The sequence below is a fragment of the Harpia harpyja genome, chromosome 16 (assembly GCF_026419915.1).
Source record: "Harpia harpyja isolate bHarHar1 chromosome 16, bHarHar1 primary haplotype, whole genome shotgun sequence".
NCBI lineage: Eukaryota > Metazoa > Chordata > Aves > Accipitriformes > Accipitridae > Harpia > Harpia harpyja.
Window position 1 is genome coordinate 18,010,166 of NC_068955.1, and position 14,383 is coordinate 18,024,548.

Genomic DNA, 14,383 nt, shown 5'->3' on the forward strand with positions numbered 1-14,383 from the left:
ATGTATCTATTGCTCATTTTACAATTTTAAGTTTAGAGATAGTGTGGTGATTATTTATCTGTTGTAAATTGCTTCCCAGCTTTTTACTTTGCATGGTTCCCTTGGTTGCAGCATGTTGGCCAAGTTCTTTCCTGATACAATTATCACAACCAATATTTAGTTGTCCACAGCTGGTACTTCATTGTGTAGAATGGATTGAGCTATATTGGTACTGCTTGCAACGAATATGTGGTAACTGGAAAGGAAATGAAAACTTACTGAAGATTTAGTTTTGTAAATCATCCAAGTGTTTCCCTCCATCAAGCATGTAGAAGGAAAAAAGGTAATCACAGAAGCACATGTGTTTCAGCGTGTATCTCTTGGGCTGTACTCAGCCTCCACCCCTCTGCCTGAGAGGTTGCCTGTTGGTGGAGAGATAGACTTAGTCAAATAAAGAAACTAAAAAAAAAAAACCCTTAAAAATCACTGTTAAGTATTGAGTGTAAGTTAATGACTAAATATCTACTCCAGACTTGATGAGTTTTTACTTTCTTATGAACATGTTAGTCTGAGTGTTCAAAAACTGAAATAACAACCAGTAGAACTGCTGTTTCACTGGGAGTTTTACCTGGAGTATCAACAGATTTGTGTAAAAACTTCTTAATGCTTTTCATATGCAGTGTAACTCTACCTGACTGATAGGGGGGGAAGAGGGACTTTGGGTGGCTTACTTTATTAGGAGCTCTTTGTGACCTCCAATATAGCTGCCTTAAGAGCTTGTTTAAACTATGGAACAGACACTGGACACCAGCCCTTGCTTAACTGCCTTTGGGTCACTTTGGAGGTGGAAAGGAGACTACAGCAGGAGGCTGAGATTGCCCTTGCTGTTTTGAAATTCCCTGACAGTGCAAAGTCACAGCTGTGCCCTCCCTCCTAACAAGTGTGAAATTTGAGAGTGTCAGCAGCTGGCATGAAATGTTTTGCAGCCACTGTGGCAGTCCCTAGAGTCATGACAAATTGTCATGCTAAGATTGCAGCCAGCGAAGTGTCTGGGGGCCCACACTAGCACTGGTAATGGGCATTTATTTTGGCTTGTCTAAGGATTTCTTTGTAAATGAATTATGTGCCTGTTAATGCTGCAGAAACAATTCTAAAGCAATTATTATCAACAAAGTATTAATTGTTACTAGGTGGGAGTTCTTCAGGAGTTATTCTGTAGTTATCTTCTTGTTAGCAGGCTAATGCCCTGCTATTTGTGCTGCAGACAGGAGTCCCCCGGTTCAAACTCTAACAAAGTTGACATGATCCTTGCCTCCCTGGCTGGCTGTATCACAGTAACCCAGGTAGTGTTCCAGAGTGCGTTGCTCCGCAGTGCTGCTCGTGCTACTCTAGGTGTGTCTTCTGAGTACCTCATCCTTCAGTGCAATATTTTGGGAGCATGTACCAGGTATTTTCAACACATGCAAACACATACTTTCTTAAATAGTTTGGTAAATGTGAAAAAGCAGGCAGTTATTAGAAAGCTGTGTTTCTGCCAGTTGAGCACAACTAATGTTTACTTGCTGTAACTGTGTCCTGCTGTTACACCTTCCTTCTAATAAGTAGCTGATCAGTAAGATCAGGTAGAGGTAACCTAATTTATCAAGTTGTACTTCAGCTTTCTTTAGGCTGAGATACTCTAATTGGTTTTAGCAAGTGTACAAGACAGCTTCTCCTGTAGTGACAGAAAGAAGCTAAGTGAAGCAGAAGATGATCCAGCAGTGAAACCAGCACATAAAGGATACTAAGAGGGTGTTACTGGCTTTTCATCTCAGGCACTTCACAACCCCTGCTCTGTTAATATTGGCTACAGTCTCTGATACCAGATGCTATTAAGGACAATAATCTCCACAAATAAACTTGTCAGTATCTTTAATCATTACACGTGCCCAACTGCAAAGCATCATCATGGCTTGCCATTGACATTATCAGAACAACTGTGTGATTGATTTCAGTAGTAAAACAGATTTAAAGCTTCTGTTCCACATAGTGCCCCTGCAAACTTTCCAAGGTAAGAGGCTAGGGTGTTTGCTTCTGAGAGGGAGAACTGTTGAAAGTCTTTAGGAAGGTGAGAAATTCTGTTATGTTATGTCTTTGAAAAGTTGTTTTTTTTTTTTTTTTAATATGTAGAGTGTTTGTGCCATTGAAAATTAAAACTGAGCAGCCAGTTGAGGTATTTCTTAAATGCGAAGTCTTCAAGGACAAAAGGTAGTGTACAATTTTCCATCAGCAAAGGTCATGTAGCTAGAGTGGCATTATGTATCTTACTGGGTTTAATATGAAACAGGTTTTTCAGTTAGCTGTGCAAATAACCATGTTTTGATCAATACATCTATTCTGTGCGCTTAAAAATAAGCTCCCCTGTGGAGATATTGGAATACAATGTCAGCAAGAGCTCTGCAGAGAACATAGTTTTTTTTATTCTTTAAGACTGTAGAATGGTGTGGCATCCTGAAATATGAGTTGCTGCCTCTAACAAAAGATTTTTTCACAGCTGTACTGTTTCCTCACTAATTGCCATGGGAGTGGCAATTCCAGAATTAAGCAGAGCATTGGGCAGAGGTCTTGCAGAGGACACTTAAAGTACAGCCACTGATACGCAACCAGAGAGCAAAGTCAAACTATTGAATGGTCTTGTTTGGGTATGCATGGTCCAAGAATAAGTTTGCTGTTGTCTTTTCCTCCCCCTCTAGACCCTGGAGCAGATACACAGGGGACTTCTCTATCTGCTTTTTATACCTTCAGAGCAATTATTAAAATGTTAGTGTAATTTTCCTATAGAGAATATAGGTGCAGCTGCATACCAACACCATATAAGCAACATCTAAACCATCATTTGGTCCATTTAAAGACATTTAAAATGTTCTTTTAAACATCTGGTTCACTGAACAAAAAAGGTAAGATCATTCCTAGCCCTGTTTTCCAGAGCTTTGTGCAAATAGATATAAATATTTCTAGCAATGGGACTTCTGATTTCTTCCTTTGAGATAATCAACCTTCCCCTTAAGGAATTTTGGTTCAACATTGATCCTGAGTTAGTTATTACTCCTCTTGTCCCATCCCAAATGGTTATTCTCCCCCTTTTCAGTTGCTTAGATTGTAGTACCTGCTCTAGCTAAATTCACCCCACTGTATATCTTTTAGTCCTCACCTGCCATTAGCAAGTGGGCAGGTTGACAGAAAAACTGTAGAACCAGTTCTATCCTAGGGAGTCCCCAGCTTCGATCTCTACTTGCAGGACAAGTGCTAACTGTACAGGGCATCTGCCTTAGACAGTGCTGTAGTGCCTTGGCCCAAGCACTGTTCTGGCACCAGTGGGGTATCTCATGAGGTTCTTAGAGGAAACTGTCTCCTTCTGAAGATGAAATCCCTGACAGTGGAATGCAAAATAAATGGTAGGGGTTTTATTTTTTGAGATTTGCATAGTAACAGATAGCCGTGTATCACTATGCTACAGTGGCATCATTTGCCTATTTCTCCCCAGTCAGCCTAAGGCTAAATACTGAAATAATTGTTTTTTGTCCTTGTACATAAATCTATTTTTAGGAACTTAAGGCCTTCTGGCACTTTAGCATTTTGGAGTCTGATAGTTAACTTACTTCCAGCTAATTGAGCCCCGTTGATGTTGAGTTCATGATTCAATCCACTTCCTTTACAAATTTCATTTGCTGTCCCTGTAAGTAGATTAGCCATACATTTTATAAAGTCAGGTAGTGTCGTGGTTTAACCCCAGCCAGCAACTAAACACCACGCAGCCGCTCACTCACTCCCCCCCACCCAGTGGGATGGGGGAGAAAATCGGGAAAAGAAGCAAAACCCGTGGGTTGAGATAAGAACGGTTTAATAGAACAGAAAAGAAGAAACTAATAATGATAATGATAACACTAATAAAATGACAACAGCAATAATGAAAGGATTGGAATGTACAAATGATACGCAGTGCAATTGCTCACCACCCGCCGACCGACACCCAGCCAGTCCCCCGAGCGGCGAATCCCTGCCCCCCACTTCCCCGTTTCTGTACTGGATGGGACGTCACATGGTATGGAATACCCCGTTGGCCAGTTTGGGTCAGGTGCCCTGGCTGTGTCCTGTGCCAACTTCTTGTGCCCCTCCAGCTTTCTCACTGGCTGGGCATGAGAAGCTGAAAAATCCTTGACATTAGTCTAAACACTACTGAGCAACAACTGAAAACATCAGTGTTATCAACATTCTTCGCTCTGAACTCAAAACATAGCACTGTACCAGCTACTAGGAAGACAGTTAACTCTATCCCAGCTGAAACCAGGACAGGTAGAGAGATAAAATTGATGTCATGATCTGTTAAGTGTCGTAATAAAGGCACATTATCTCTTAGCTAATTAAATCTTAAGCAGCTTGTGAAGATTTTATGCCTTCTCCTTTGTTGCTGGTTGTCAGGATTCCTTTTATATCATCTGTTGAACACTGTTCTATTAAGGTATATTCCTTTATCACACCTCATATGCTTCATATTTCATCATAGCTGGTTGAATTTAGCTCACGGTGTATGGATTTCATCAGACTGCTAGTGTTCATAAGACTGTTCAGTAGAACTGACTGCAACACTTCAGTAACATAAATTACATTAAGTCTACGTCAGCATGTGGCTTTAAAATGAGCTGCTGTTTTAGCTGGTTTGCATCCCACAAAATGCCTAAGAAAATCTTTTATATAATCTCTCTGGTGGTATCAGAAAAGACAAGACTTGAGAAGCATCTGCACAAGCCATTAAAATATCATCGCTGTTAATAGACAACAGGGCGGGTTTTGTCAGCTTCCTTGTAGTAACTTCTCATTGCACATATTCATATGCCTGTAACAAAATGAAGACAAACAAACCATGCAGCAGACAGCAGTTGAAGTACTAAAAGGGATGCTATCTAATAAACATTGCAGTGAACAAAAGTTTTGCATTCCAGGTTGACGTGTGATTCTGTTTTTTCCCTTTCAGTGTGCAGAAACTTAGTGAATTCCTGTCAAGTGAAGAAATTGGAGAAGAGCATGATAAATCTTCAGAGCTAAGAAGTGCAGATAATCACAGCAAATACCAAGCGGTGGTGAGTAATGCTGTTTAATTGCAGGTGAAGTGGCTGGAGTAGTTTGTACCCAGAATAAATTTTTTACTTTTCCATTTTTTACTGATTATTTCTTGCAATTGGAAAAGCTCTTTTTAATACCCTCTCCTGTATAGGTCATAACGTGGTTGCTTGTGTTTAGGACATTTTGATGGTACTGCCACCAATTACTGCTTATTTCTGCCTTTCTGATTTTGCACAGCCACTCAAAGTTGTTAACCGCAAGAGGCCTGCCAGGGAAGACTGGAACAATTACAGCTCTCACATGAGAAGACCCATTAACATCACAGAAGCAGATGATTTTTGTGTAAAGGTGATATGAAGGTCACTCTGATAACACTTAATATAGTTCACTAATAGTCACTTTTTGTATTCTGATGGCAGTTTCAAATTCAAGAACCAGCATTTGATATGAACTGTCAGACATTTGTGCTCATGTCAGAGATTAACCTCCGCCTTTCTTTTCTATGTCTTCCATTTTAAGAATTGACTACTGACATTTATGTTATGATTAGCTGTCTATATTCCTCTAGATTTCACTCTGCAATTTTCTATTTGAACTGTTTAAGTCATTAGCCCTGTTCTCATAACAAAAATTTCCTACTTAGAACATAGAACAGCCCAGATTGGAAGGAACCTCAAAAGATCATCTGGTCTGACCTTTTATGTATGCCAGACTCTTTCTTCCATTTCCAATGCCTCTACAGAAAAATGGTATGAAGAAAAATTGATAAGAATTTGTTTTAGACATTCTTAAAATAATCTTGTTATGGGTCTTCCCTTCCTCTTTTGGAATTCCTAGTAGCCTTTCAAGATGAAGTTAAAAACTAACCCCCAAAGACCTAACTTCTTTGAAGAAAAAATGAAAATTACCCATGCCACTTTGAAGACTGATGCTCTTGATTTGCTGTAGAAATGGCCAGAAGTAATAAAAATCCTGACGGTTGTTATAGTGGTGATGCAGTTTATTTAGGAAGTCTGCTATTACACGTGCATTTCCTGCACAAGAGAATGAATAATTTGGTTTCATGGGATTAAATAAGACAACTGGTAGTGCTTTCAGTTTGGAGTTGTTTTTTTTTTAGAGGCCGTCGTCTGACATGCTGCTTTGGTGCAGGATCCTTCTTGAATAGACTTCCAAGAAAATAAGAGGAATATTTGAGAAAGGGTTTTGGAGAGGTGGTGTTGAATCAAGAGACAGCTGGAGTGACAACAAAGGCATTTATCACAAAGAGGCCAGAGCGGTAACCTCTGTAAGGACAGTATTTATAAGGTCTCGGAATAGAAAGCCAGTACCAGCTATAATCTTTGGCTCCATCTGCTGACATCGTTGTCACCGGCGGCACGTGGGTCAGGGAGCTTCTGCAGTTTCTGTCTATCTGCAGCTCATTGCCCATGAAGGGACTTTTTTTTTTGAGAGAGGATCCTTTGGCTGCCTTCGGTAATCTAGAGGGAGGAACACTGCACTTTCTTTTGCTCATTTTTTCAGTTTTTTTCCCAAGATAAGAGTATCACTTTTTTTTCTCCAGGGTAGGATAAAAGTGTCCCATTCCACTCAGATCAAAAAATGTTGTACCTTGCATTGCTGAAAGGCTTTGAAGGCTTCAGTGGCTCTGAAAAAGGGAGAGAAGAGGGTCCTGTATAAACACAGGCCTTTTAAAATTGTCTCCTGTTTCCTATTTTTCACAGTATCCACGGAAATCTCCTCCATTTAAAGTCCTGAACAGGCTTTGTGTCTTGTTTTTAGTCTTTTTCAGTGAAAAGATTTCTGTATCTAGCAAAGCCTAGGTTATCTGAGAATCATATCAGAAATACAAAGGAAAATACTGTAATAGGCAGCAACATCTCATTTCTGTGGAAAGTTCTGCAAATCTGCTTGGAATTTGGACTGTGTAATTGCTCTATATGCTGCAGTATGTCTAGAGTGACATTCAGTGCTCTGCAGAGAGCAAACCGTGACCCTGTATATAATTTAATGGTGTCATAATCACTTCACTTATTTCATGTGCACACCTTACAGATAACAAAACAAAAGAAACCCTAAACAGCAAATGTTTTTTTCCTCAGGAATTTTCCATAATTTTCTAACTGCTGTGCTTGTGTTCAGAGATTCTTGCACATCAGAATACAGGCCTTTACAAAAATCACTCACTTGAAGATCAGTTTCCTGCATTGAGCAAAGGCTAACTCAGTTCCTATGCTCAGTGTAATGAAAATAGAAGTGTCCCTGATGTTGAAAAAAGAAGTCAGCTCTAAAGCTGGTTTTCTGTTTCTTGTTTCTCTCCATCTTGGCATAGGTCACAAATGGATTTTTCACTTGGACACCTGAAGGTCCTCCAGCATTGTCCAACATTGATATCCGAATCCCTCAAGGTACAAAATGACATTAGACATATCAGAATAAAATGTTTTTCCATGCGTGTTTGGTAGATCAGAAGTTTATATATGCCTTCTTTTCTCACAGGTCAGCTAACAATGATTGTAGGACAGGTTGGCTGCGGTAAGTCATCCCTCTTGCTAGCCATACTTGGTGAGATGCAGAAGATCTCTGGGAACATATTTTGGAGCAGGTAGTGCTATTTAAAAATTCAAGCTTGAGTTGAGTAGTAATGCAGAAAAAAGCCAAAATCTATCCTGGGAACCTTTTTGTGGAGTCAGGGGTTTTGTAGGTGTACATTCAAGATAAAAACCTTACCCTAATGGTAGGGGAGCACATCAGAAAGAACCCCCAGCCAGGGTCAAACAATCTATCTATTCTGTTAATAGGAATAGATAACCATACTTGGGCATTCTGCACTCCAGCAACATAACCTGAGTGAAATCGTAACTAATTTGGGATCAGAATTAATTAGCTGAAGTGTTGTGCTGCTACAGAATGGCATTTGCACTTTCAGGCGTGAGCTTGGGTCTTTGAGTGGAACTATAAAGAGGTACCAGCTCACCAGCAGTGGTCCTTGGCTGTGCTTTTAGATGTGTGCTCCATCCCAGCACTGCTCTAGTGCCTAAGAAATTGAAGAGATTTTTATAAGTGGCAGTGACCTCAGGGTACTCCCCCAGTGCATCCTGCCTGGTTTGACAAGACAGAGATAGTCATGTCCTTCCCCCCTTTCCCAAGAGGACACAGCAGCTGCGCTCTGACAGCCAGATACAGGCTATACTTGTGTCTAACTTTTGTACTGTCCATGAAGGGAGGAAAAGAATGCTATCGAACTCCAACAGCTGTACTGTTCAGACTTGGTCTCTTGACCCTCAAACTAAATGACAGATGGTATAATATATTGCAACTCCTGTATGTGATTTCCAGTAAATTACTGCCATTTCTAGTACACTGGCTGATCAATGTGTGTGAACATTTTTGGCCTGTTTATTTTACAGTACTAGACTTCCTAGCCATACAGAGTACACATTGCCTATTGGGATACAATTATTTGTAGGTAAAGCTTGTCAAATTGCAGAAGAACCTAGAGAAACAATTAGTTTTATTTCCAACTGATTGGGAATGAAGGAACAACAGTGCAACTGTAAGTAAAATCCACACACTCCAATGGACAGAGGGTCATTGTTACTCAGTGGGTTCCGCACTGATTTTGTGAAACAAATCTCATAAATTCCTTGAGTGTTTGTAGAGAGATTATTTATATCCAGTCTTCATGCGTAAGGCAGTCGCACTACTCAGACTTGCACATGCTTTAATAGTAATAGTACAAGGAAGGACGATTCCCTATTTTACAGGTGGGGAAAATGAAACATAAGAAGGTGACCCTCTCAGCTAGTGAGGGAGACAAGAACAGATGCCAAAGTTCTAGAATGTGGTGATCTATCCATTAAAACATACTCTGATTTTCTGCTTAGGAAAATATGGTGAGGAACAATACAGAATCCCTGCAGCCTTATTAGGTGAACTAATTTCATTTCAGCAAGGCTGTAATTTTTTACAGATGACATAACATGATTAAGAAGTGTAATTTGAATGTCTGATGCTAAACTAAAACAGATGACACGATGGTTCTGATGAGACTGTGTTTTTAAATAGCACTTGTTTAGAAGTATGTTCTTCACAACAGTGTAAAGGTCAGAACTGGTTTTCATGTCTTCTATATGTGCCAGAGTATCACAAGGTAAAATTCACTTGTTATCACATTTGTTTTGCTGTCAGATATGTATAAAGGGGCTTGTGGCTGAAACAATCTTAGCACTGTGAGTGCTGGCTGCACTGGGACAGATTATGTTCTGTCTCATCTTTCAGAGCTGCTATCGTGCACTTGTCTATTCAGAGTGATGGATGCAGTCAGTGTAGGCTGCACACCTGGGTTGTAAAGCTATCAGATGAAATCTTCCTTAATTTGATAAGAAAATAGTAATGCTTGACCAGGTACATGCAACATTATCCCAGGTTCAAGGAGAGTAGTCTTACTAAGTAATCATGAGAGCTTGTAGCCTTAGCTCAGGCAATAAAATGTCACCAAAATCATTAAGATCCTTGTTACAGCTCTTTCTTTGGGATGAGATGAATGCTTGGCTTCAGTCATTCATGTTACAGAGTAATCAATTATTTCATTCCAAATTTCCTTCCCCTTCCCTTCCTCCAAGGTCATAGCTATGAAGATGAAGGATACATCCTGCTGATATGTCACTCGGTGCTCAAGAAATCTGGATTCTATTCCTGGCCCTTCCCTTGGACTAATGGATAACCTTGCACAAGTCATTTCCCTCTGTGCCTCCATCAGCTATTGATAAAACAGGATTAGCTGCATATCATCTTTATTTGCTTCCTATAAAAATTATTTGTTTCAAAGCCTTAAAAAGAAATGTAATTTATTCCTGGGCTAGGAATCGGCTAATCAGAAGTGAGCACTGGCTCATTTGTGATTTTCTGTTGTTTGTAATACAGTGTGTGCCTGGAAGATCCAGCTCAGATTACTGCCCCTTGTCCAAAGCAGGCTGAGAGCATCTTAGCATAAATATTTTATAATATGGTTAGAGATTAACAAAAATAGAGAAATAATTATTTACATTCTGAACAGATGGTAAATAGTATTGATATGACTGGTTTTTGAGTAAATAATTATAGTATATGCCATGCTAATTTCTTCTGGGCAGTATCTCACTTTAAGTAGTCCCAGTTCAAGTCCAGGGAGCAGCTTATAGTGTAAGTCTTTTTGGAGTAAATAATATCAGAAAATTGACCTAAATGAGAAATAGTTTGCTCAAACAAGATTGTCATTTGTTTCTAAACAAGACATTTATACTCCCATGTGAATCTAGAGTCCTTATAATGTGAAGGAAGTGCTAGATTTGTTAAGACTGTTAACAGTAGATTTTCTTTTACTCAATGTGGAGTTGGCCATTTTCATCAAACGACAATATTTTTAAAGTTATTTTGATGCCTAAAAAGTACATTGATTTTTATAAACATGTTTACTGGAGTTTTTGGAAACATCCAGGTACTTTATTTTATTTAAATTGGAAATAGAGATCTGAAGGCTTGAAAATCTCAGTAGGCACATATTTGCATCTTTAGGCTTCCATATGCCTTGAAAAATTAGTTCTAGACCTCATTATCAAACATACATTACTTTGACATTTCAATGCTGGTAGAAGATGAATGCATCCTTAATTACCAGGAATATCCAGGGAAAGGAGGGATAAAACAAAGTCAAATTGGGAAAAAGTGGCTTGAAACAGCTGAGCTAAAACTGCAAATGGAGAATTAATTTTTTACAGCTACAGAATAGAAACACAGGTCAGGGAATTGATCTGACAATACTTGCGTATGAAAATTGTGGCACCTGTGGCTGTATAACAAAAGAACACGGTTAGCAGAGGAAGTCGGGACATTGCTGTGCACTGCTGCATCTCGTGTTACTCTCTGAGAATCGTTTGTTCCCTGGGAACATGGTGCTTTGCCCTGGTTTCTGAGCAGAAATGGGAGCAAAGTTGCATGCCTGCAGTAAGCACAGGTAAATTGTGCTAGCCATGAGGGACCCTGGCTGATCTTTGCTTCTTCAGCTCCATTGATGGATTATATGAGCTGCACAGCTTTCTGCCCGTCTTGCAGGCTGGTATAGCAGAAGAGCACCGTGGAGAGGGAGTCACTGTCACGCACAAATACTACATGTCACAAGTTACCAGGGTGTTCCCTGGTAGAATGGATGCCTGGCTGCCTTCGTTGTGGTCCGTGAAGCAGGAACTGGTATTTGTTGTTCAGGGTCCTGGTGCTGTGCATGGAAGGGCTGAAAAAAATATTCCCTATTTCAGCCCCTTGATATTTTCTGTAAAGAATGTGTTGCTACTTAATGATATGCAACAGGTTCATGAGTGTTTAGAGAAGGTGTCACTAAGACCAGTGGAGTGTGAGGTAACTGTGGAAAAGCTTTGTTCAGTGCACTGAGCTTTGGCATAAAGATACTAGTGGCTGGCTGGCGCTCTCAAATTCTACAGTGAATTGAATTTAGATATGGTCTCTGCTCACGATGCATTAACTTTTTGGAGGTGTCTCAAACCAACCTTTTAAACTGCAGGTATAGTTTTCTTTCCTGGATATTTATAAGCAAATGGTGTTAGCATAAAGTTAATGAGACTGTTCTCTTTAAAGCGTGAAAAACTTTGTTCCTCCTTGATTTTGTTTATACCACTTGACACACAGATTTTTCATTCTTTTCAATGGAACTGACTTTAGCATCGGTAATAAGTATGGCCAGTCATCCTGTCAAAACAACTCTCTGAACATCTTGATATGCGTTCAAAAACAGCGGAAACAAAACCTGTCTGTCCCTCAGACCTGCCCACGCTTACTTATACAGGCACATCCCCCCAAGGATAGGGCTAATACAGAATGCAGCATGTTGCAAGTCAACTGAAGGTGGGATTTGGGGTTCAGACTAACCCTTTATATGCTGCAAAGGTGCAGTTACTGCCATGGAAAAATACAGTATCACAAATTATCAGTTTGTTTTCCCTGAAAATGTCCGTTTTTTAATGGAACTGCATTCTTGTCACACTAGGCCTTCTCAGTTCTGTTAGCACCTCCAGGACAGAGTGGAGGTGATTTTATTTGTTGAGTCAAATTAAATGTTTGTAAGGAAAAAAAAAAGTCACCAAATTTTTTTTTTGACTGCTAAAATCAAGTCAGTTTATGTAGAAGGAACAGATGCTGCGCTGCAGCTCTGTGATAAATACTGTTTGCAGTCTGTGCACTAAGTGGAATTTAATAGTTTTTCTTTCTGGGGCAGATTGCCTGTGCTTACTTAAGTAAACAGTCTTTGTTTTCTGTTTGTGATGCAGCTGTATGTCTGACAGTGAGACGGGGGAAGATGTCAGGTATGGTACTGTATTGGTCTTCCTACTAAATCAATTGCAATAGAAGGAACCAAAGGTTTCTAAAATCTGTGCTTAACATTTTCAGAGTCAGAATTCAAAAAATTGGTGAAACTTTCACCGTCTTTCACTTAGGTGGTTTCAAAAATTGTATCCTATGTGACTTATGAAAATAAGAGTTGGATTTCCTTTATGAAAACATTGCTGTTTGGTGATTTTGAAAATCGTATCCTAACTTTCCTGTATGTCTGCAAAAATTCTTCTCTCAAAGTCTGAACCAGAATTTTCCCTAGTGCTACACTTTAAAAAATAGTATCAAGTATTGCTTTAAAGGTTTCATTTATTAAAGCAAATTCTTCCCATTACCCTTCTCTTCATTTTTTACATCCTGTCATAGGTTTATTTTTTCACCTAGCATTCTTCAGGCACACACAAACTGAGAAGTGTGGGGAGTAGCAGATTAGTCCATCTCTTGGCAAGGGATCCATGCGTGGAAATTATTTTTACCTGATTAACATAGCTCAGCTTGGATTTTGGGAATATCTACCAAATCAACTGAGAGCAAAGCTTTCTGGCATGCCTGTCTTTCTGGCGTAGCACACAAACCTCCAGAATGGTAAACCTTGTAAAAGTGACAATTGTGACAATCTTATCCCTGCTGAAGTCAGTGAGAACTTTGTCACTGAAACTGGCAGAGGAAAAATGTCATATGATGTCCCTTTTCTTGACTTAGGCTAAACTGTATGTCTTCTACTGACCAGAATATTTTCTTGGTTCTGTGACACACCAACTATTCTACTGCCTTTTCTTTAGATTTATCAGTCTCTTCTCTCCCATTTACCTTATTTCTCAGACTTGTTACCTGGTTGTCAGGCTGAGTCCTGCAAAACTTCTGCTCCCATCTGTGTAGTATAAGAGGGAGTTTCATGTATCTAAAGACTAAGCCTCATGGTAAAAGATACTCAGAAACCTCACAGTTCTTTCTGTATAAGAGAGACTGCAATTTGTGGGCCAAGTTAAAGTGAAACCATTTGAACCCATTAAGATACAAGAGAAATGTGATCAGAATTAGACATTCACATGTTTGAAACTGTTATGGGGATGGACAGCAAATAGTAAGATAACATGCACAGCAGTATGGCGAGCATATTAAAAAGTAGGAAAGAATATAAGACTGTATGAAACAATTACCTACATTATCGTAGGTTCTGGGAGTCCTAGTTAGGTCGGTTAAGTGCTGTAGGAATATGTCTGGTGGTTTTGTTGCACTCGCATCCTATAGAACATTTTTGGTGTTCTCAGAACAGAGAGTGTTTTGAGCCAAAGTCTTGTGAGATCTTGAGCATTTGCTCATAGGTGTTGAATACTTTCTACAAGATTGTTTAGTGCTTCTCAAAACTGAAGCTTTAACCATACCTTTTTTAGGTCAATATCATGTAGTACAGAATTTTAACATACTTAAGAGAGTTTTATTTCTGTTATGTAGTCATTTTGTTGTATTTTTAATGATAGCATAGTGATAGTACTTTAAGGTATTATTTGCGTTGTCTACAACCATTAAATTGTAAAAAAAAAAAAACAAAAAACAAAAAACAAAAAGCACCTTATGTTTGTTTTCTGCAGCCCAGAGAAAGAATCTCCTGTTGACATGGAATTCAGGTATGACACTTTAAAAGCTAATGGGAACCTCCAGAGGTCCCTTCCAACCTCAGCCATTCTATGACTGTGTGAACATTCTTCAGAAGTGTCTGCACTTAATGAGTTGTTCCTCCTTAGAAGGCAAATAGGTTGTCTCTATATGCAGCTACTGCAAGATTTAGAAGTAAAAACAAGCAAGTGACCCTTGCCCTTAATAACAGCAAAAAAGTACGCTCCTGAATACTCAGGACTGGCAATATCAGAATGTTCTATTATCTACCATCAGGCTGAAAATAATGGAAGCATATTTTTTT

The 14,383-nt window shown here is 39.3% G+C and overlaps 1 protein-coding gene across 2 annotated transcripts in view; it reads left to right on the top strand.

Annotated features, from left to right (window-relative positions):
* The window catches only part of ABCC8 (ATP binding cassette subfamily C member 8), an 83,836-nt gene that overhangs the window by 35,650 nt on the left and 33,803 nt on the right, over positions 1 to 14,383 (top strand). For both annotated transcript variants that reach the window (XR_008238710.1, XM_052811046.1), the window contains exons 13-18: positions 4,991 to 5,096; positions 5,317 to 5,427; positions 7,412 to 7,487; positions 7,579 to 7,684; positions 12,399 to 12,434; positions 14,055 to 14,090. Coding sequence is in view for 1 of the 2 variants with exons in the window: in XM_052811046.1 (XP_052667006.1) it covers positions 4,991 to 5,096; positions 5,317 to 5,427; positions 7,412 to 7,487; positions 7,579 to 7,684; positions 12,399 to 12,434; positions 14,055 to 14,090 (471 nt within the window). In the remaining variant the exon portion in view is untranslated. The remainder of the gene's footprint in view (positions 1 to 4,990; positions 5,097 to 5,316; positions 5,428 to 7,411; positions 7,488 to 7,578; positions 7,685 to 12,398; positions 12,435 to 14,054; positions 14,091 to 14,383) is intronic.